Source organism: Neophocaena asiaeorientalis, unplaced genomic scaffold (assembly GCF_003031525.2).
Source record: "Neophocaena asiaeorientalis asiaeorientalis breed wild unplaced genomic scaffold, Neophocaena_asiaeorientalis_V1.1 scaffold62, whole genome shotgun sequence".
Taxonomy (NCBI): domain Eukaryota; kingdom Metazoa; phylum Chordata; class Mammalia; order Artiodactyla; family Phocoenidae; genus Neophocaena; species Neophocaena asiaeorientalis.
Window position 1 is genome coordinate 2,854,804 of NW_020175191.1, and position 24,318 is coordinate 2,879,121.

Consider the following 24,318-nt stretch of genomic DNA (forward strand, 5'->3'; position numbering starts at 1 on the left):
GGGCCCGTGAGCCATGGCCGCTGAGCCTGCGCGTCCGGAGCCTGTGCTGCGCAACGGGAGAGGCCACAACAGTGAGAGGCCAGCGTACAGGAAAAAAAAAAAAAAAAAAAAATATATATATATATATATATAAAAACAAAGGGAAAAAACCCCTGAGACACATAAAATTATCAAGAAAGTATGGAATCTCCCTCCTGCAAGAGTTAAAAAATAGACTTTTTTCCTTTTAAAAGGAGAATATAGGTAAAATCCTATTCAGAGCAGAAGTACTGGGCAGAAAACAGGGTGCTCTAAGATCAGAATAAATTAGCAGTGGTTCAGTTTTTGTTTATAACTCTCATTTCCTTCCGAGCCCATACTTCAGAAAGAGGAAGAGGCGGTGAAGAGTGGGATTCAGAAAACAGCATTTCTGTGACACCTGTGGCACCCCATTTGAATACTGTTTGAATTATGTTGTTGAATCTTGATCTTAAAATGTGCTAAGCAATTTAAAAGGTGATGGGATTGTAGATACTCACGTTGACTCCATTTCTCTTAATTTAGATCCAGCTGTGAGTTGCATGTTCTTTCGCTGCCAGTTTAAGTCTTGAATATGTTTCCTGTAAAAAAAATTATTTATACAACCCACCTACATTCTAAAATAAGACTAAAATCAGCAGAAAAATCTGTAACTAATACATTTTTAATCCTTTGAGAAGAACAGATATATGTATGTGTATATATATACACATATATAGTCATAGACTAATTCCAGGAAATAACTTACTTTTTTTAACTTTCTTCTCATTATTTTTCAATTACAAATTTCATAAAACATGCTCATGGTGAAGAATTAAATACACACACACAAGCATGCACACAAACAGATTAAAAATCCAAAGTCCCTCCTCCCATGTGCTTCTCCTTCTCCCTGATAACTTCTGTTCAGGTTTTGATGAGTGTCTTTCCAGATTCTTTCCTGTATATGTATGTGCATGTATAGATTAGGGTGTTTTGTTTGCTTGTGTTTTTAACATAAATCAGATCATACATGTTATTCTACAACTCTTCCCCTTCTAAAAGTACCTTTTCAATGTCTGCAGACTTGCAAACTGCAAATGACCTGGTAGAGATGTTTTCAGACCTCAGGTCTATTTCTCCTCCCCTCAGGTAGGGCAAACCCAACACTAGACACTGGACACAGTGGATCATCAATTATTTACTCTCATATGACTATAGTCCAATGGTTCCTTTTTCTTCTCATTCTATTTATTAAGATTCACCTCAACTTTATTATAAAATAAGAAGAAAAACAATTTACCTTAACTTCTGGAGCTCTTTCTGTGCATGTTCAATCATATGAACTAGATTTCTAAAAAAGAAAAAGAAAATCAGATTAATGTACATTAAAATCACATAGTACCAACTAAAAGTGTACTATCTAGTTGATACAAGGTCAAGTTTTTCTGCTAAAAATGGTTAATATTAATTTAGCCCTCTGTGCCAAACACCATGTCGACACTCTATAAAACTAATTTAATTCTCATAAGAATTCTTTGAGGTAGGTATGATTATCTCTATTTCACATGTTAGGACACTAAGAAAGATAAAGTAAGTTGGTCAAGGTAACATGGTTAAGTGTCAGAGGTGAATTCTACTTCAGGTCTTTTAAACTCTTGAGCCCAAACCATTTACTGATATTCTGATTTTGTGTACTTATATCACTTCTTAAACTGTTATTGTCTTTTCATAGACAAGATGGGAAGTATCTGATGAGTGCACTCATTTACACTCCCTTTTATCTCTTTATTTCTTTACCTACATTTATCTTGTCACTCTCCTGTCTACTGCTAGCTAGAGAAGAAAAAAACTGTTGTGGAAGGCTATAGATTCAGATTCCAGTCCAAGTCAGCTCTAATGAGCAGAGGGGAGAAGCTGAGCCATACAGAGTTCCATGTGATTATTATCATTAGAGAAGTGATTCAAGGGTAAAGTTCAAAATCTATCTTTTCCTAAATAACAGCTTTACTGAGATATAATTTACATACCATATCAATTTCCTCTTAAGGCAGTAGAGTCCATTTCAACCACATTGGCCCTACTATGCTCTTGCTCTAGATCCAGTATTGTTTCCCGGCTTTTGTGACTCAAATTTCCTGCTGCCCTTCTGAGTTATTCTCCTATCTCCACTGACTGATTTCCTATAACTAACTCCAATTCTCTAGAGATTTGGTCTTCAAAAAGTGGTGCCTCTCCAGCTTTCCTTTAGCTCATCCCAATTTCCCTGACTTTGACACTCATTCCATGCTGAGGACAATAAAGCTTAGTACTCTATTCCTGACCTCCAACCATTAATAGGGAGCTTTCTTTTGAACCACCTCTTCCTGAAAGCCCAGTTTGTGGTCTTCTCCCTTCTTCCAGCCTCCCTCTTAAGTACACAGGTCTCTCCTCAAGTACTCTGAATGCTGAAACTGATCACACTGCATCATGGGAGTCAGAAGACTTGGCTTCTAGTCCCAGCTCTGCCCTAAATAGCTATGTTTCCTTTGACGAGTCACCTGACATCACTTGGGCTAAGTCTGTTTATTTGTAATATTAGGGGCTGACCTTGAAGGTTTCCCTTCAGTTTCAAGTACAGAATTCTCTCCTTATTAATGAAATACTATTTTATTTAAAGAAGTTCGGCACCAAGACCTTAGAGCTAAAAGCTTTCTGCCTAGCATGTTTGACACCCTCAAATCCTATCACGGAGAAAGAAAATATAGTACAGCTCCTCTGGAGAAGCATCCATTGGGTTTGGAGGAGACAAAATATGTGCAAGAGAATGACCAACACTATAAAGTGTTATGTAATTAAGTGTACAACAAGTGATGTGCATAACAATTTGTATAGTTACTCAGAAGAGAGAGAGAGTACCAGAGGCAGAATTTTAATCAGGGAAGAAAAGGAAACAGATTAAAGTTGGGCCTTCAATAAGTTGAATTTGGGTAGAATAGTTAAAGGTATTCCAGGTGGAGATAAGGCCTGAGTAAAGGTTCGGAGGCAGAGTTTATGATAATCACCAAGGAGAGGACTAGTTTGGCTGGAGTGAAAGTCTACAGCTGAGGTATAGCCTTTTGCTTTGAATATCATGTTAAATAGCCTGGACCTTACCTTGTAGGTAAGGGAAAAGTATTAAAGGTTTCTAGGCAAGATGAAAGCAATGCTCTCTTCAATTTAATGCCTCCTCCCCACCCCCCATCCCCTCACCTATGTTCTCCTCCATTCCTGGAATGTTCTCGCTCTCCTTTAAACATCCAAATCTCACCCTTTTCTGGAACCCCTGTACACTGTTGGTGGGAATGTAAATTGGTGCAGCTACTATGGAAAATAATATGGAGGGTCCTAAAAAAAACCCACTAAAAATAGAACTACCATATGATACAGCAATTCCACTCCCGGGTATATATCCGGAAAAAATGAAAACTCTAATTTGAAAAGATACACGCACCCCAATGTTCACAGCAGCACTATTTACAATAGCCAAGACATGGAAGCAACCCAAATGTCCATCAACAGATGACTGTATTAAGATATGGTGCATATATACACATATACAATGGAATATTAGTCATAAAAAAGAAATACTGCCATATGCAGCAATGTGGATGGCCCTAGAGAACATTATGCTTAGTGACATAAATAAATTGGACAGAGACAAATACTGTAGGATGTCACTTATATGCGAAATCTAAAAAATAATACAAATGAAAATTCATGCAAAACAGAAACAGACTCACAGATAGAAAACAAACTTGTGGTTAGCGAAGGTGAGAGAGAAGGGGAGTAGGGACAAATTACGGGTATGGGATTAACAGATACAAACTACTATATATAAAATAGATAAGCAACAAGGATATACTGTATAGCACAGGGAATTATACCCGTTATCTTGTAATAACCTACAGTATAATCTGCAAAAATACTAAATCACTATGCTGTATACCTCAAACTAACACAAAAATCAACTATACTTTAATAACCTCCACCCCCATTCCCTAATCTCACTCTTTTATAATGGTCCTAATCCTTAATGTCCCTTTCTCTGGATCTCTGTAGTTTATGGACCACAACACACAATGCAGCACTTGCCCCCATACTGCCAAAAATGAACTACTAGTTATCTGGCCTAGAATATCTTGCCTCCTCAACTAGATAAAGCTTCCCGAGGACAAAGATCACATTTTTCCACTTTGTGAAATACACATTTTGGGGATTGATTTGTTCTCAAATTTCTTAATCATCCCAACCCCATTTTCCCTTTATTCTCCTTGTAACATATTCACAACAGAAACTGAATTGTTTGTTCTGCAGTTTCTTAAATTCTGGATTTTGCCCAAAGATCCTTATGTGGCCAATAGACATTTAAACATGATTCTGAAACCTTGAGAAAAGGTACTTATTCTGTGATTTTTGCTTTACTGTTTCAGGAATCATACTCTAACAAATAGTTTTATGCACAGTTGTGTAGTTCAATGGCCTTTTCGCCTTAAAAGAGACTCGGGATTTTAGGGCTCAAAGGAGCCATGGAGATCATCTAACCACTGAGTTTTACAAGTTGGAAACTGAACCCTAAATAGATAACAAAACCTAAAGCTAAAGCTAGTTATATGGAACAGAAACAGGAGCTCGTGGCACTTTTATTTCTGGTGTTAATTCTCTACTTACAGTCAATTCTCATCATTTGCAGATTCTGTATATGTGAATTTGCCTACTCACTCAAATTTATGTGTAACCCCAAAATCAATACCTGCAGTGTTTTGTGATCATTCATGGACATGCACAGAGCAGCAAAAAATTTTAGTTGCTGGGCACGCACATTTCCAGCTGCATTGGAACAAGGAGATACTCCACCTTCTTGTTTCAGGTCTCATGCAGGGATGACCAAAGGATAGAGTTTGATTTCCAACTCTGGCAAGTTACTTAACACTTCTGAACTTTATCTTTTCTTTTATAAAATAAAGAAATATAGAATCTGCCAGGATGAGCTGTTTTAAAGGATTTAAGATTATAATCTATCTGAGATGTGTATATATACATATGTACATATTTCTCCTAGGAGAAATGGTTCAGTATTTGTTAATTCAGTATCCAAGGCCACTTTATAAAGCACAACATGCAATAATGAGAGCTAACTGTATAAGCAACCCCCCACATTAAGGATTACATTCTACCAAGCTGTGATTTGTAAATCAGACCTCAGAACTCATTATTGCAATATTACACAACAAATGTGTTAGGTTTACATCCCCTTAAACTTTGAGATGGGTCTCAAAGCCTTTCATATGGGTTGTAGTTCTAGGACATGACCCCAAGTGAAAGTCCAGCTATACTATTTTTATCCCACTTCTCCTACTCTACTTCCCACATTAAAAAAACAAGACTGGTGAGTGGTCTTAGCACTGCAGGGTCGGGGGCAGAGGGGGTGCAGGGCCTGTGCCCCGGTCCCCTGCCTTCATTTGCTCCGGGGTCACCACTGGCAGTGCCATAAAGGAGCCAGGCGCCATCCAGAGAGTCAAATCTCCACCCAGCATTGGGCACGTTTCTCCTCCAGCTGTAAACATGGTATTTCTTAAGTAAACATTTAATACACTCCCTCAGAAAGGCAGCCATGGGGGCACGAACCACACGTGGGTGAGAGGAGAGAATTCCATTCTCTTGTCCCTGCCTCTGGGATGAGAGGGTGCTAAGGCCTGCAACCTTAGTCCCGGTGCCCAGGACGGGGTCAGATGGAGCTGGTCTCCAAGGAAAAGACTGCATCCTCCCAGCTGGAGGTAAGAGGCGGGACCTGCTGGGGAGGAGGTAGCCGAGAGTGCACCTGTCTGCAGCACAGCCCTGTCCTCAGCAGAAGCTGCTAGTGAGCGCCCTGTGGTGGCTGGGGGTCACGTGCCTGGCTGCAGCTCTTAGGAAAGGATGGGGCAAAGACTGGGGCATTCATCCTCCCACGAGGCTATCTGTGGGCGGGGGGTGAGAGTTTAAGTGGCAGATGAACACCAAGAGGGAGAAAGAAGCCTTGTACTGCCAACTGAGCCAGGCAGTCGGGCGGGGAGGGCAACAGAATAAGGCACTATGATCTGTCTTGCTGATTCCTCTCACTGAGGGGGAACGGAGCTCAGATCTGTAGGGCTGAGGCCCAGATCCTCCCTCCAAAGGCTATCCTTTTCACAGATCCCAGGAGACAAGAATAACTGACTGCTATTTTAAGGGTTGGAAACTCCTAGAACTTGGACAGGACTAACAAATTGGTGGCGCTGAGATGATGCTCCCCAGGGTGGCTGCCAGGCCCGAGACGCAGGTAAAAGGCAGGAAGAGACGACAAGGCTGACTCCAGTGGGAAGAGGTGAAGAGTGGCTAAGGGAGAGGACAGCTACCTGGGCCTAACTGAGGCTAGTCTGCCGACTGGGCAGAGCCAGCCTTGACTTCGGGCTGACTTCCACCCGGCTGCTGGGTGTCCGAGGTGGATGAAGTGGAGAACAGGGAAGGGAGAAGAGAGACAGGCACTTGGGGCTAACAAGCGGGGCCTCAGGAGCTAGGGAAGGAGGTCCTGCCACCGAGCAAGGACGGGCTAGGAGTCCTGCAAGACAAGGGTACGTGGAGGCTGCCCACCTCACCTGAAAGGTATAGCCGCCTGTGACCTACAGTTCCAAGACCTTAGTCAGAGCTAAGAGACCTGGGGAGGGCGGAAGGGAAGGATAAGCAAAAGGTAAATAAACTGTTAGGCTTGAACCCTCACTAGGACTTCAGAGTGTGGGCTGTGGCCAGGGAAATGTGAGGGTGCCAAGTCCGGGGACTGTTTTTCCCATGTGCTCATGGGCAGACAGACAGCTGCCCTGAGGGAAGGCGGGGAGGTGGGGCAGAGAAGGGGTGCGCACTGCAGTTAGGGGATGTGCTCTCCCAGCTGCACCTTAGAGTAGACTCTAGGTTGTCTGAGAAGTCAGAGCGAAGAGACAAGAGACAGATGATGACAAAGAATTTCAGCTGAGGGAGGGGAGGGAGGGGACTGGTCACCTCCTGCTGCCCTGCTAAGCACAGCTAGCCATCTGCCCAGGAGGAGGAAGAAGACTTGAGAAAAGGTGGAAAGAATGTGAGCAAACATATTGCTGAGTTTGCAAGTCTGGGCTGATGCTGTGCTGGTCTCTCCTAAACTCCCAGGGCTGAAGGGCTGCAGCTCTGGGGGGAAGCCCTCCTTGGTCACATACCAACTTAAATGCCCTCCAACATCTCCCCTATCCATCCTATGCTGGTTTAGAGAAAACAAACAAAAACAACTAAACACAAAAGAAGAATTCCTTTTCCCTTCCTTGCTTTGCTGTAATGGGGTTAGAAGCCAGGTGAGGGGCAACAGGGACAGCTCTCCTTCTCCTGGCAAGGGGAGAGGACACCCCACTTCAGAAGCCCAGGAGTAGGGAGGCTGCCAAGAGTCGTTGGAGAGCGGAAGAAAGGCTACAGACAGACAATGGAGGTAGGATCACAGGGTCACAGCCAACAAGCCCACAGGCACCTAATGGCCATGGTCCACCCCGTCAGCCAGGTCCATCCTTTCCCATCAGACACATTTACACTGAGGGTAGCCCCTAACAGCAAGCCCCTGCAGTGAGGGAGATGATGGTCGACACTGTCACCATATGTGACACCATGGGGCCGGCACACAGGGCACACCCCTCACTGTGAGGAGATGACAGTGGCAGCCGGTTCAGGACACCCTGTTCTTATGGCAATGGTCACAACTGGGTCTTGGTGACTCAGGCAGTGTCTGACGACCTGGACATCTGGCAGGTACATCTGGGAAGACGAGGATGCCGGAGGCAGGAGGTGATGGGTGCTGAGCTCACAGGAGTGACAGATGCCCGCCGAAGACCCAGCTATGTCCCAGGCAGAGGTTTGGCACACACTTTTTTCTGGGAATCATCCTCTGGGAGGAAGATCACTAACAGAAAGGTAGGCTTGTAGAGCTGGGGTGGGCTGGCCGTTCAAACGCCAGGCAGTATGAGATGATCACCCTCTGTCCCTCCTCACCTCAGAACTCCTGGTTTTAAAGGGCAGTAGAAGGAATGGATTCCCTCTTAAGTCCTGGTGTGGCCCTGGGCTTCCAACTGCTTAAAGAGGACAAACCCAAAATACAGATCTTCTTTCTCGAGTTCTCCTGGCCAAGCCCTGGTCCTCCCCTTTCAGGTGGTTCTTGGCCTCTATCATCTCCAAGGCCCAAGGGCCAGCCAGGAGCAGGCCACCAGAGAGTCCAGCAGTTCCTGCACCTGGTGGGGAGGCAGCACAGAGGCCTCCTTCTGGCTTCATGTCCCCCATTCCAGGAGAAATCCCCAAATTCTCCATGGAGGGGCAGGCCTTCTCTGGGGAAGTGAGGTGTTATAAGCAGAACTAAGAGATGGGTAAAAGAAAGGAGACAGGAAAAATAAAGGACAAAAACAAAATAGCTCCCTAACCCCTTATAAAAATGAAATTTATACATATGCTTTGTCCATATTGAGTTTCTTTAAAGAAACTGGTGCCTGTCCACAGCATAGCTTCCTGTTCTTCTGAAGTCTTAATTGTTTAAATTTTAAAAAAAAAGGGGGGGAAAGGAAGACAAGAAATTAAAAAATTAAGCAACACTAAAAGGAGGGGGAAAACCCAAACAAAAGCTTCACATTGCTGGAGACCCAGCTGTTGGGAGATCGCCAACCGGCCGAGCCACCGCCTGTACCCTCTGCTGTCCTCTGTGCGAAACAGGATGAGACTGTGGGTCCCGAGGATCAACCTAGTTTAAAAACACCCAAGATGCTTTGCCCTGAATTTTAAGCAGCACATGTGACCCACTACTGGGCATATACCCTGAGAAAACCATAATTCAAAAAGAGTCATGTACCACAATGTTCACTGCAGCTCTATTTACAATAGCCAGGACATGGAAGCAACCTAAGTGTCCATCATCAGATGAATGGATAAAGAAGATGTGGCACATATATACAATGGAATATTACTCAGCCATAAAAAGAAACGAAATTGAGTTATTTGTAGTGAGGTGGATGGACGCAGAGTCTGTCATACAGAGTGAAGTAAGTCAGAAAGAGAAAAACAAATACCGTATGCTAACACATATATATGGAATCTAAGAAAAAAAAAAAAAGGTCATGAAGGACCTAGGGGTAAGACAGGAATAAAGACACAGACCTACTAGAGAATGGACTTGAGGACACGGGGAGGGGGAAGGGTAAGCTGGGACGAAGTGAGAGAGAGGCATGGACATATATACACTACCAAACGTAAAATAGATAGCTAGTGGGAAGCAGCTGCATAGCACAGCGAGATCAGCTCAGTGCTTTGTGACCGCCTAGAGGGGTGGGATAGGCAGGGTGGGAGGGAGATGCAACAGGGAGGAGATAGGGGGATATATGTATATATATAGCTGCTTCACTTTGTTATACAGCAGAAACTAACACAAAATTGTAAAGCAATTATACCCCAATAAAGATGTTAAAAAAAATCGCCTTAGTGAGAGTGTGGAGAGAAATTATACGCCTATTTCATCTGCTATAAAAAAAATTCCAGACAGATTTTAAATGCGAAAGCTAAAACACAAAACCAGTAGATAAAAACATAGAATACGGGCTTCCCTGGTGGCACAGTGGTTGAGAGTCCGCCTGCTGATGCAGGGGACGTGGGTTCGTGCCCTGGTCCGGGAAGATACAAATGTATATGTATAACTGATTCACTCTGTTATAAAGCAGAAACTAACACACCATTGTAAAGCAATTATACTCCAATAAAGATGTTAAAAAAAAAAACAAGACTAAAGGTGGCATGGGTTTAAAAGAAACGAAAAAGGCTTCTTACTCATTATACACTTTCCAGGCATTGCATCCATGCTGTGACATTAGTTCCAGATTCTCAATTCGAACCGCTTGATGCTCTAACTGGGCCATAGAATTGTTTACGCATTCTTGCCACGCAGTAATGTCATTTTTCTGACCCGAGGAAGGGGCTGGAAGTTCATATCTGAAATTAAACAACAATGAAATAAAACCACATATTCCTCCAAACCTTTCTTTCTCCTCCCAACAGAATGCCTCATGGGTCTACACACACTGTAAAAACTACGGAAGACTGAAGATAAGATGCCGACCTTGCAATAATAAGAAATCTATTTATCCTAAGTAACAATCAATTTACCAATAAGATTTAGCATCATTATACACAGTAACAAAAAATTGTTCACTTTAATGAACAATTCAATAAGCTACACTGTGCATTCATATAACGTACTGTTATATTAGCTATTAAATGTTATTAAAGAATAGTTAAAACATTAAGATGTTTGTAATACATTAAGGGAAAAAAGGATAGAAAAAAATATGCACCTACATCCATCCACCATCCCACCCATGTACCTACACCCCTCTAGAGAAAAAATGGCAAAGGGGTATAATAATTTTTACATTTTGAATTCAGCCTTTTCTCTGTCTTCATAGTACCCAGTCCTTCAACACTGCCAACATAGCCAGCAACATACACTCTTCATAAATCTCAGCTCATTACTGAGTTACTACAAACTAACTTCTAATTTCCATTTTGTTATTTTTACTAGGTATTGTAAAAACTCCAAATCATTCCTATGAAAAATTGAGGGATATGCAACTGGGATTAAGAAGTGATAAACCATTTTGTTTAAAAAAAAAAAAAAAAAAAAAAACAAGCTTTACACATGCATCATGAATGCAGCATTTTGGGAACTTCTAATCATAACCCACAGTAAGAAATATTTTACACTGTGATCCAGTACACAAATACACACAGCTGAACACAAGTTTCACAAAACAAAACTTACCTTTACATGCAATGCATTCTGATATTTTCTATCCTACTTCCTTAAAAAAGTGCTGTGGTGTCTTACTAAACTTACTTCACAATCTACTGCTTAAAGGATCATGACCTACTTATGGGTTCAAAATATACTGTTATGAAGGAGTTACTATCATGAAAATCTTTAGAGCAGAAGCACCTGGAAACAGAACTGACGAGTCCTAGGAGTTTTCCTGCCTTTATCATTCAAGCCAGATAGGAAATGGAGCACAAGAAAAGAAAAAAATCTGGTCCTTCGGTTCTATAGACTAAAATCCCTCTTTAAATCTGTACATATGCTGACAGGATAACCCTATTGTTCATGTGGCCCTCTCTGCTCTGCCAGATTAGTTACTGGTTCTCATAATTTCATAGTTTCCTTAGAGCTGAAGGGGACCTCAGATGTTAAGCAACCCAATTCTCCAATTTAGTGAAAGTAACAAAAGGGTGTTTTGGTTTTTTTCCTGAAACAGTTTTGTAGTAAAGTGGTATGGGAAGGGAGACAGTAGAACCAAAGTCAAACTATGCAGGTACTCTGAGTTTACTAATGTTGCCTGTGTAAGAGCGAAGCACTACATGTCTAATCAGGAACCTTTCCTCGGGAATTCTTAAACATGAACTTAGTTACAATTTACCATTCCCCTGTTATTGGATTTTAAAATAGTTTGCATTTTTAAATAATGGTGCAAAGAATATTTTTGAACATTAACACAAGATTATATGAACCACTATTATAACTATTACATGAAAAAACATAAATGCATAAAAACAGACAAGAATTTTTTCTCTTCCACATTTATTTTAACATGGCTACAGCAGTTTTACTAATAAATTAAAATTAAACAATGATTTGAGGTCAGCTGAACCCAGAAATAGGACTTACCGTTTCATACTGAGCAATTCAATTGGTTGTCGAGCAGCCAATCTTTCAAATTCATTTCTCATTATGTCGGTCTGATGTGTAAATTGAAGAAAGAATTATTTCCAAAATCATATCAACAAACTGTATTACTATCCATTATTAACGGATCATTTCCCTTCCCCCCAGGTCTTCTCTGCAGTCAGTGCTCTCTACAATCTGGAGAAGTGCACAGGCACACACACACTTCATATGTAAAGGGGCCCTCAGAGAAAAGGATTAATCCTAAATCAGAGGTTCTCAGTCCAGCACACATTTAGAATCAAATGGGAGTTTCGAAAACAATTCCAATACAATTCACATTATCACTCCTCTCCCCCACTACAGGACGTGATTATAACTTTTGCTTTCAACTCACCAGTTGATTGTAAAGTCAAGCCAGTGTTGAGAACTATGGATCTAAGTATTCACTGGGGGCATGGGAAGAGAGAAGAGGACGTGGGACATAAAATAATTTGCTTTAGCGCTATGAGCCTAAACCTATACCTTCTTTTTGATCCTGGCTGCTCTTTTCACTTTACTCTTTGCAAAGGAGTAACAGGGGAAGGGACAAAAGGACCTGGTTCTGCTGTTTGCTCTAACAATTTTACTATTTTTAAAAAAATGTGGTATAGCTCTACCTCTTTAAGTCCAGTGTTTTGGTCAACATCCTATTCCACTTAGACTAAAGAGCAGGCAAAAAAGACCTACCAGAGGTCACATTCCTTGCTTAAAAATTGTGCATTAAGCATGTCTTCATTGGAGAAAGACTTTTTTTTGGACTATTACTGAGTTTCACACAACTCTAAGAAAATGTGGTTACTTAGTTTCCTGCAGAAACTAAGGCATTCTAGCTAGAAGGCTATGCACAGTGACAGAGTAAAAACTAACAATTAGGTAAGACAGAAACTACAAAAATATAGTACAAGCCAATCTTCAGCCACGTAACACCACATGGCTAGTAAGTGACAGATCTGGAATTTTAACTCAACTCTCTTCAAAGAATGAGCCAATTCTCACAGGGCTAAGTCATAAGAAGAACTCCAGGCATGAGCTGCACACATTAAGCATTCATTAAACTGCCTCAGGCACTCTTCATACATTCAGTGATAAATATCTGGGTTCCGATCGTGTGCCAAACACTGTTTTAGGTGATGAAAATACAGTGCTGAAGAAGACAAAAAAGATCCCTGCTCATAGAGCATTCTCATTCTCAGCTTAGACAGGCCTTCCTCAGCCATCCTATCTAAAGCAGTAACCCAGTCACTCTATATCACATCCTTACTTTAATTCTCTGTATAGCTTTATCAATAATCTGTTATTTTCTGATTTATCTGTCTCCACACTCTAGAATTTAAACTCCTGTTCCCCAATAACTCGAATAGAATCGATTTTCAGAAATAGTTGTTAAATGAATTAATGAAAGAGCAGTTCAAAGGCAGTTTGAGGAGTGCTTAAGGTCTTGGGCCAATTAGTTAGCCTAACCTGCAGTTTTCCCATCTAAAAAATTGGGATAATAAACATACAGTTATATAGTTCACAGAGCTGTTTTTAGGACTGAGACAGTGAACCCAGTACACTATTAGCTTCCACTATTAGAAAGTGTTAACTAATCAGTATACTAATTATAAAGACAGGAAACAGGTTGTATCTAAAAGAGGTAAAAAGAAAACTAGCTCAAGTATTTAAAAGTTTGTGACTGAATGCAGTTATCTAAAACTTTCAGAAATCAAGCTAATAAGTACCCATTACTGTCCTTAGTTCTTAATGTGATAACATCTATATTTGGGCAACATCATTTACAAAAAGCATGGGAAAACAGCATGCCATAGGAGCATCTCTCTCCTACTTAAAACTTAACCAATATTTTTTTTCATGTTACTTCAATAGGAAATCCTGCGTTTTAATAACAGAATTCTTTCATAAATAAGTGGTTAACTGTAATGGGGGAAAAAAACACCTAACAGAATCCATTAACTTAGAAATGATATTTTACATTTCATTCAGCTAATTAGACCCTAAATAGTATTTTGGGTGCACTTCAGGGCTAAATAGCTAAATGGTTTGATATGGTTCACTTAGATATGATTTATCTCTACAGTCATTCACGTCCACCCAGTAAATATTTTAAGACTTTTGATACAAAGGCCGCCCTCCAGTGGTTCTCAGAGGCTTAGGTAATTAGGCTTTTGTAAATATATTTTTAAAACCCTAGATCACTTGTTTTACAGTAGTCCTTAATTAGAGAGAAGAGGATCCCTTTGAGAATTTACGCAATAAACCTATCTCGGAAAAACGTAACACTAAATTTTGCATTGTTAGGTCAGTTCGCGGAGCCCCACAAAGTCCTTCCGTGGTTCTCAGAATAAGAACCCCGGGGAAGGCTTATCTGTGTAGCTATTTTCAACTGACTGACAATACCTATACAACAGGGTAAGTAGTAGCTAAGCAAGTAACAGTTAAAGCTGGAATTTAAAATTCACTTGTACGTGGCGAAGCCTCTCAATCCAAAATAAGGATTCACAGGATCCTGGTTCATACGCTAGGCTCAAAACATCACATCTTACTTCAAAAGCGGAATAATCCGGGGCTGTCAGGTAGCTCAGGTAGTTCTTGGTAGGTCGGTATCTGCGTGTTTCCTCCTCCACCAATGCCGCAGCCTAAGAACGAGAACAGAGGCCAGGGTAGAGGCAGCAAATTGTTAAGCGATTCTTCCAGCACTAAGGGCCAGCGAGCGCTGAGTCAGTTACACAGACACCACGAACTTACCGCTTCCCGCACACCAGGCGCTTCATAACCTTGGTCAAAATACGGCAGCGCATCCACCACAACCTCTCCGGCCACCAAACCCGTACCCGCCATTCTTAGGTTCGCCGAAGTTTTCCGACTCTGCGCTGGCTCAGGTTCACTTAAATACTCCTGCGGCCTACGCTAACGTAATGACGTCGCCTGCGCATCAGCTTTGGCGCCTGCTAAGTTAATTCTGATGGCGCGCTCGCTAGAAATTGCCCGGCCATTTTGTTCTGGTCGGAATTGACGTCACGTCGTGGTTTCCCCTAGTCAGCGGTACATCTCAACTTCCTGTCCCCACGTGCTCTACCGTTTTGCCTCCGACTGGCAGCAAAGTGGAGAGGAGTTGGGACTTTAGGGTTCCTCCAGGACGCTGATATTTGGTTGGGGAATCCTTTAAAACTTTTGGAGGGAACTGGCTGCAGGATTTGGCGGGGAGCAAGATACTGGTTTCCCACCTCGGCTTTACTCTCCTAACCTTCCACCTTCTTCCGTTAAACTTCTCTCTTTTTGCACTTCCTTGCTGTATCCCCATCATTCTTCGTTCTCGGCGCCCCGAGGGTCTTTGCACTAAGTGCAGTTCTTTCACAGATTCTGGAAGTGGGCGCTAGTCTCCAATTAAAATTGCGAAGCTTTAGACTCTGCGTAACAAAACGAACCTGATCTCGCCCCCAGCGCGAGATAACTACCCGCTATTCCCATCTTTTAAAAAGACTGTGATTTCGCATTCAGGGCGTGTGTAAAATCCAATCATTTTGCCTTTAGAACTTCTGGTAATAGAATAGTTTCTCATTGCCTCCGACCACTCCTGCTACTGCTGGTGCCCAGTCTCTGGTCCCTGGCTTCCAGTTCCTTTTGACTAAGCAGGGAAAGACCAAATAAGGTAGTCGGACTATATATACCGTGCCCAGTGTGCAAATCTAGACCCCGACTTTGCCAAGAGCCTGGAAATGCTGGCCACTGTAATTAAGCTTGGTTAGTCTTGGATCCATTACCTTTTACCTACCATTAGATAAATGTGTTAGCTATAGATTTAAGTGAAGTAAAATATCTTTACAGCTTAAACAATTTTATTTCAAATTCTCCAGAAGATCCATGGAATTTTTTGTTTGTTTATTCATTAAAAGATCTGTAAACATTTTATACAAATTTTCAGCGATTATTTTACAAGTGTGTCCAGAATTTGTAATACTTTACAAACAAAAAATAAAACAGACTGAAGAAAAGGAAGCAGCTTCAGATCGCAGGGATAAGACTCCCATCCCTGAAGAAAAGGTCTCCTCACAGAGGGATGTCTGGGATCCACCACAGTAACACCTTATACCCCCGTTTTATAAACACTCAATTCCCAGTTACTAATTGTTCCCTCAGGGTGGGAGTGTTAGAGGAGACCAAATGGGAAAATGTCTGGTAAAAGCCCCACTGAGGTAAGCTGCTTAATAAGCTTTTTTTTTTTTTAACATAGGCTTAGTTCTATTTTCTTGGCCCACATCTATAGGAACTGAATTATACAGCAGCCATCTTAAATGGTGTCTGCTTCAGACCCATTCACGCACACCTGAATGGGTTGTAATGACAATACTGCACAAGTTAATAAGTTGTATCGTAACACAACTTATAATCCGCTAAGTTTGAATATTTTTTATCTCAGTTAAAGCCATCAGCAGGAGTTGAAGAAAACAAACTGATACTTGCTGTAACATTTATCAATTAGCGTGACACCAATGCTGACAAATTCCTCTTTCATACCACTACTACTACTTTAGATATTATGGGTTGGAGTGATTATGTGGTGCGTGCCCAGGAAATGTCCATATTCTGAGTCCAATTTAACTAGAGCAAAAAGTCCAACATTTCTAGAGGAACCAAAAAAAGTCTCATCTGGACACCTATAGTTCGAAGTCCCTTATTCTCAGAGCTGCAAGTTGACTCTGGTACACTTCAGCTTAAAAAACAACAAAAAAAAGCTTTTTCAATAACTATAGTCCCACAGAGTTCAAATTTCCATCTGTAGGAATAATGAACTTTCTATGTGTTCATAAACTAATAGTCCTAGCTTCAGTTTAAAGTTATTTAAACTCTGAATTCCATTTTCCTCATTAGTAAAATGCAGATGCAAATATCTCATCAAGTTGATTTAAAGACTAAACAAGATGACATACATACATGTACCATTCATGGCACATGGTGGACACTAAAAAAGAAGGTAGTTCTCATGCCCTTAAAGGACATTTTCCTGTTAGGTATATATTTTTTTCTTTTCTTGTTTTTGGCCATGCCATGCGGCATGTGGAATACGCATGGGGGATCTTAGTTCTCGGACCAGGGATCAAACCCGTGCCCCCTGCAGTGGAAGCATGGAGTCTTAACCACTGGACTGCCAGGGAAGTCCCCCATTAGCTATAATTCCCCAAAGTTTAATGTTGACATGCGTGGGACAAGCTACCCAAGTGCCACACAATGTGGAGGAGGCGCTATAAAATGTCTATTTTTATAAGATACTCAATAACAGTGATAATACATAGGGCTTCCACATAAGTGAGATTCCCCTAGACAGATCATTAGACCAAAAAAAAAAAAAACAAAACAAAAGACGAGTATAGTCCTTAGCTCAGCTCAAACAGCCCACAGGTTTAAAGCTGCCATGGTATTTCAGTGATGAGAATTATGTGTGAAGGGCTAGTCCTCTACTTCTATCATGCCTCCGTAGTACCTTAAATGCAGCACTTTTCTCATTGTGCTCATCTTTGAGCTGTTTTTAAAATGCAACACCACCTCTTTCTTGTAAAAGACAAGCGCCTTCATAGACTAAGCTCAAAACACAAAGAATGAGCTGAAGAATCAAAAAGAAAGGCCACTTAAAAAAAATCTGGAGGCAGAGTAAAGGGAGCATTGGATCCAGACTACTCCCAACAATTCTCCAGTGATTACTACAGCAGCAACAGGAGAATCCCGCTCCGAGAACCTGGCCCACTGTGTAACCTTTCAACTTTTAAGACTTTGTAGAATACTTCAGGACATCTTGACTCTTGGAAAAATAGTTTCTTTGTCACTTTCTGTTCTATTTAGGATGGAGGCTGTCAATCAAAGATTTCATTTCTTCTGAAGAAATTTCATTTTACTTCCTAAAGGAAAAAAAGTAGAGTGAACTCTCATTAGTTCATTTTTATTTATTATACATTATTTGAGGCAAGGGATTAAACCTAGTCATTCAGAACAGCCCAGAAGTAAGCTGCCATCTCAAGCTATCAGTTGATGTGTTTAACCACCAAAAAAACCCCAAACCAAACCAAACCAAACACACACACACAAAATCCCCACATTTCTAATTGTAGAGGTAGAAGAGAACTGAGACATCATCTAATCCCATGGTTTTCAAACCCGACTGTAGGTTAAAATCAGCTGTCCTGCTCCCCAGAGATTTTGTGGAGCCTGGTGTGGGGTGGATTTTCTTTCTGTTTTTTCTTTTTCTTGCCGCACCACACAGCTTGCAGGACCTTAGTTCCCTGACCAGGGATCGAACCCATGCCCCTGCATTGGAAGCGTGACGTCCTAACCACTGGACCGCCAGGAAATTCCCTGGATTTTCATTTAAATTCCCTAGAGATTATAATATTGTAATCAGATCAGCTGAGAACCACTGATCTAATCTAACACCATGGTATAAAGATGAAATAATAGCCCTAGACATAATTTGTCCATGGCCTCTCAGCTAATTAGGGGCTAATTTTAATTAGGGGGGCATATATTTCAAAGATCAATATAAATACCATAGAGTACAGGTTCTTCATTGTTTGGGGCTACCACACCACTGTTCTCCTACATCATACTGGATAATTAAAAGTTAACTATAATTGAAAAATCATAAACAACTGTGTTTCCTTGTGAAGAGTAAAATTAGAGACTTTCAGGAAATCCTCTTTTGCCTCAGATGCCCTCTGAACCAGGTATTTTTAACCTGGAGCATATGGATGGGCTTCAAGGGGGTCCATTAACACCCTCAAATTATACGCATAATTTGTTTGTATGCTCCAAGTATATTTTTCTGGGAAAAGGTACAGATTTTAATAAGATTCTTCCAGGGATGTGGCCTAGAAAAGATTAACAATCATGATATGCAAAATTCTTATATCATGAGGGAGCTTCATCTGAGGAAAACAGCCCCATGGACGACTCTGATGGAGAATCCTAACCTCTGAGAAAGAGTTTTGTCTTTCTCCAAAACACTTTGGAAATAGGGCCATGGTTTCTGGTCACCCTCCTTGAGGTTATATTGTTGAAGTGATGATAAAGCTTTTGTGATGAGGCATGCTTACCGCAAAAGTTTTTTTTTTTTTTTTAACTATATTTATCTAACAGGAAAACACAGCAACTTACCAAGAGTCCGCAAAATTCTATTCACTCCACTGGGCTCAGACTCAGGAATTGTTTCCAAATACTGGAGGGCCCGGACCTCAAACAAACCTACAAGAAAAACTCATGTTGATGAAACTGCCATACATTTAAGACTGAAAATCAATTGAATAAAACTCTGTACTCACTACCAATGTACTTCCGTAGCTAAAACAATATCACAAAATAAATGTTTCCCATAATAAACAACTCACAGTGAGCCCTTGTAGCTTTATGCTATTTTTTTTTGTATTATTTTCAAATCTTTCAAGTACTCACTAAATACAGAGGGAGAACTTTATGATGAAACTGACCTTTCACCCCACTTTTCCGAAGCTCTCGGTCCTGGATGAATCCTGCAAACATCTGAGTTTCCATGAAGAGATCCAGGAAGTGGCGTACACTTCGGGAGGTGTGGGATTTACGGAATGGCTCCCTTTGGAATACACGCTCCCCATGCTCAGTGACAGTCATGCTCAAAGAATAATGTCCCACCAGTTCAACAAAAAACCTGACAAATGCTTCGGACACCAGAGAGTTGAGTGTCACATCTTCTGCAAAATGAACGAAGAAAGAAAGAAGGGGGGAAAAATCCCCTAAGTTTTGTGTTTATAGGGACACTGGCTCCAGTTATAAAAGTGACGCCTAGGGGATCACAGATTAAAGGACAGAGAATAAATGTAGGAATCCTCATTCTTAGCTTTCTTGTACTCTTCATGACCTGAAAAAAAGCAAATGGCTTATATCCTTACCTTCATGTTCTTCCCACGCATACTGTGGTCTGCACATCTGTGATTTCACTGTAATGGCTCTTTCAAAGGCCACCAGTGAGAACCAGCCAAATTTAATCTCCTTTTCTATTTTTATCCTCCTTTAAACTCTATGCTGCATTTGCGCTGACCTCCTCCTCATTCCTCTTGTCTCCCACAACTTTATGCTCTCCTGATTTCCTGATTCCTCTCCTGCCTTTAGGACCAAACATTTGTTTTGCTCTTGCCTCTTCTTCTTCTTCCTAGGCATGGTCTTTGGACCCCTTCTCTTCAACATTCCTTTCCTTAAAGAGCTAACTGGTATATGCAGAGAGAGCTGGCTTTCTTTGTCAATAATTCTCAACCTCAGATCTCCAGTCCTGATATTTCACCAAAATTCACTTTCTACATTTTCAGGCTACCTATAGGTGATCATCATTTGGCTGTCCCATTAGCACTTACATTCCATTTGTCTAAAAGTCACCATCTAGGGAACTCCCTGAAGGCCCAGTGGTTAGTACTCTGTGCTCTCACTGCTGAGGGCATGGGTTTGATCCCTGGTCAGGGAACTAAGATGTTGCAAGCTGCCCGGCACAGCCAAAAAAACAAAAAAGTCACCATCTCAGGTTCTTCTGGGAAATTGGTAGACTACAAATCAAATAAACAATACATGCCAAAAACCAAATTCATTATATTTCTCCACCAAATCAGTTTCTCTCTCAACTTTCTCATTTCATATTGCATCATGATTATTCCATAATAAATAATAATGTATTGAGTGCTTTTACAAATTTTAAAATAATCCAGTGAGGTAAGTCTATTATTTCCCTTTTACAGCTGAGGAAACTGAGGCTCAAATCAAAGACATTCTCCAGGGTCCCCTCATCCAGTACCATGGAGAAGCTGCAGGACTCCCAAGTCAAGTGATTCTTAACCACTATAATATAGCACAATGTGTTGCCTTCCAGGTTCCAGGCTCAAACCTCAGGTTCAACTTAGACTCCTCCTTTTCCTCCCATAACAAAATAGTATTCTTTTCCTCACAATGTCTCTTGCTCTTTCCCATGGGCTGACTGGGGATCTGGGACCCAGGTTTAATCAGACTTCTAACATGAAGCAGCTGTATAATAGTGGGCAACTTGCTTTACCTCTCATCGCCTCTCTCTCCATATCTGTATAATGAGGTGGCTGATTAGGCAATTTCTGAGCTCTCTTCCGACATTACATTTTTATTCTTTTTTTTAAAATTTCATTTTTATTATTTGGCTGCATCAGGTCTTAGCTGTAGCGCGTGGGCTTTTCTCTAGTTCTGGCACATGGGCTTAGTTGCCCCATAGTATGTGGGATTTTAGTTCCCCAATCAGGGATCGAACCCATGTCCTCTGCATTGGAAAGCGGAATCTTAACCACTGGACCACCAGGGAAGTCCCTACACTTTTATTCTAATCTAGATTTTTGTTATATTTGTTATATTTTGTTCAACAGACTTCCTTCTCATCTCTTTCTTTCTGCAGCTGAGAATCCATCACTGCTTTATCATTAACACTTTTGCCCCACTCTCCCATCACCTCCAGTTACTGTCCCATCTATCCTCCAGTTTGCAGCAAAAAATGTCTTGCAAGAGTTGTTTATACCTGTTGTACCTACTTTCTTACACCTAATTCCCTTTCTTTAAAAAATTATGTTTTTCTATAACTTATCTTCCATTCTTTGTTTCTGTTTTAATGAATAACTTTATAGATTCTTGTAACATGTATGAATAGTTCATAAGATCAGGAGTGAGACGACCACACAAGTGCCCACCACAAAGCTTAGAATAGAACATCACGTGTATCTCTGAAGTTCCCTGTGTGATGCTCTCTCAGTGGTGTTCTTCCCCTACTTTGCAATAGAGGGTGACCATTTTTTGTAATTTTGTGTGTATCATTTGCTTTACATTACAGTCTTACCATACACATCCAACACCAACAACATATTGTTAGGTCTTGTATGTCTTTGAACATTATATAAAACATTATATTCTTCTGCAACTTACTGTTTTAATTCAACGTGTTTTTTTAAAAATATTTATTTATTTATTTATTTATTTGGCTGTGTTGGGTCTTAGTTGCAGCACGCCAGATTTTCAAAATGTGTGTTTTTAAGCTTCTTTTTTTTAAATGCTATATTCTCCTGTCAGTGGACATTTAGGTTGTTTCAGTTTTTGCTATCACATACAATAACACTATAAAAATTATTGTACTTGTTTCCTAGTTATAATGTACAAGAGTTTCTCTGTGTATATATCTAAAATGGAATTGTTGGGTTGCAGGATATGTACACCTTTAATGCTACTAGATGATGCCAAATTGTTTTTCTAAAGGGGTTGAAGTAACTTACACATTCTCATCAACACCTGATACTGTCAGACTTTTAAATTTTTGCCAATATGGTGGGTATAAAATGGTATCTCACTGTGGTTTTAATTTACATTTCCCTGATTTTGACGGGGTTGTGTATCTTTTCATATATTTATTGGCCTTTCATGTTTCCTCCTCTATGAAATGACTGTTCATATCTTTCCCCCATTTTCCTCTTGGGTTGTTCATCTTTTTACTTTTAAACTGTAGGAATTTTAAAAACTAAATTCTAGATACTATTCCTTTGTTAGTTATATTTGTTGAAAATGCCTTCATCTAGTTTATAGCTTGTTTTTTATTTCTTTTAGGGTTAGGGAGATTGGGGTTGACATATATACACTATTGATACCATGTATAAAACAGATAACTGATGAGAACCTACTGTATAGCACAGCAAACTACTCAGTGCTCTGTGGTAACATAAATGAGAAAGAAATCCAAAAAAGAGGGGCTATATGTATACATATACCTGATTCACTTTGCTGTACTGTACAAACTAACATAATATTGTAAAGCAACTATATTCCAATAAAAATTAAAACAAAAATAAAAACAAAAAAACATAACTGCTTACTCTTTCCTTCATGGAATACTTTCTTCACTCAGTTTCTACAATATCACATACCCCTGGTTTTTCACCTACTTCACTAGCTGCTCCTTTTAGTCTCCTTTGCTGGATCCTTCTCCTCTTCCCAACTACCAAAAGTTGGAAATCTAAGCACATCATTCCCAACCAGGGCTCAATCCTTAAATCTTTTTAATTTTCTCTCTATGCTTACTCTATTGGGCTATTTCATCTGTTCCCACAGCTTTAAAATAGCAACTTTTAAATGTATGTCTCTAGCCCAAATCTTTCCTCTGAATCTCAAATTCACGTATATAAATGCCTACTAGATATCTCCAGCTGAAAGTCTGCCAGGTATTGGATGTCCAATAGGTATCTCAAACTTAATATTAAAAACTGAACTTTTAGTTAGTCCTCTAAACCTGCCCCTTCTCTAATGTTCCCCATTGGTAAACAGCCTTAGTGTTCTCCTCTGTAGAATGGGGATTAAATCATAACACCTGCTTCATAAAGATATTACAAGGATGAAATAAGATGTATGCTAAGTGCTTAAAACAATGCTTGGCACAGAGTAAGCCACCCATAAAATATTATTCATCCTTTTATTCAACAAATACTTATTGAATACCTATTTACTAAATGCTGTTTAAAGTACTGGAAATAGAAAACAAATAGACGGTCACTGCTCTCATGGAACTTACATTTTAGCACATCAGATGGTGATGAAAGCCATGGAGAAAAATAAGGTCAGGGAGGAGGATAGGACATGCTAAGGGAACAGGAACAATTTTAAACAGGACAGTCAGAAAAGGCCTCACTAAGAAAGTGACATTTGAGCATGGTCCTGCAAGAACAAAGAGCAGGAGCCATGTGGATATCTAGGGGAATAGCATTCCATACATGGAACTGAGCAAGTGCAAAAGTCCTGAAATAGAAGGGGACTTGGCACAGCTGAGGGTGAGCAAGAAAGCTGACTATAAGCTTATGAAGGCACAGGCAATCTCATACTGCTATTGCATATGCTTTGGCAGGGTGCTGGGCATTTGGTATTTACTGCCTTGACCTTAAATCCTCAGACCACTTGTCTCATACCTTGTAAAAAATTCTGCTCCTGAGCCAAAATTTCGTTTCGTTCTTCCAAAATTTGTATCAGGGCAGCCTGGAGTTTAGGTGGTAGAATTTCATCCTCATCAGATACCTTAAGAGATGAAATTGAGATTTTCATGAGCTTTGAGAAAGTCTCAAACATGCCTTATTTAAGTCCCTCAAAGTCCACAGGTGGCTTTGTATATATTTTGGCTGAAGAGTCAGTCTCAAGCTTCCTTCCCTACATTGAGCAGAATCCACAAAACTTATGGTGCATACATCTTCATTACATTTAAGAAAAATAAATAATATGCCTTATAAAATTTTCTGGTACTTTCCCACAAAATGCTTCTCATCTCCAAGTCTTATGCTATATTACAAAGATCATCCCCAAATAAATGGTGCTTCACATGTGACGAGCTGACTGATTCTGAAAAAAGACAGTCTTGGGAAACATTCTTTTCACCCTGCCCTCAGTACTCACAAAACTATATACAGGTTACATACAGAGGGCTGCTCTAAGGCTTTACTAACTCTCCTCTCCACTTCACTATCCAGAATAAGTGACACTTCCTTTCTGCCCCTACT

At 40.5% G+C, this 24,318-nt stretch overlaps 2 protein-coding genes across 4 annotated transcripts in view; both read right to left on the reverse strand.

Annotated features, from left to right (window-relative positions):
- The window catches only part of BCAS2 (BCAS2 pre-mRNA processing factor), a 15,756-nt gene extending 986 nt beyond the window's left edge, over positions 1–14,770 (reverse strand). Inside the window, exons 1-6 of the mRNA XM_024764779.1 lie at positions 14,519–14,770; positions 14,317–14,409; positions 11,735–11,805; positions 9,847–10,008; positions 1,301–1,351; positions 519–599 (exon numbers count right to left, since the gene is read on the reverse strand). Coding sequence (XP_024620547.1) covers positions 519–599; positions 1,301–1,351; positions 9,847–10,008; positions 11,735–11,805; positions 14,317–14,409; positions 14,519–14,611 — 551 coding nt within the window. The 5' untranslated portion in view covers positions 14,612–14,770. The remainder of the gene's footprint in view (positions 1–518; positions 600–1,300; positions 1,352–9,846; positions 10,009–11,734; positions 11,806–14,316; positions 14,410–14,518) is intronic.
- A 2,071-nt stretch (positions 14,771–16,841) lies between these two features.
- The window catches only part of DENND2C (DENN domain containing 2C), a 35,167-nt gene continuing 27,690 nt past the window's right edge, over positions 16,842–24,318 (reverse strand). For 2 of the 3 annotated variants that reach the window (XM_024764855.1, XM_024764854.1), the window contains 4 exons: positions 23,737–23,842; positions 19,246–19,482; positions 18,917–19,003; positions 16,842–17,664 (listed from right to left, as the gene is read on the reverse strand). In XM_024764855.1, coding sequence (XP_024620623.1) covers positions 17,633–17,664; positions 18,917–19,003; positions 19,246–19,482; positions 23,737–23,842 — 462 coding nt within the window. In that variant the 3' untranslated portion in view covers positions 16,842–17,632. Of the gene's footprint in view, positions 17,665–18,916; positions 19,004–19,245; positions 19,486–23,736; positions 23,843–24,318 lie in introns of all 3 variants that reach the window. The other variant, XM_024764853.1, reaches the window with a different exon arrangement.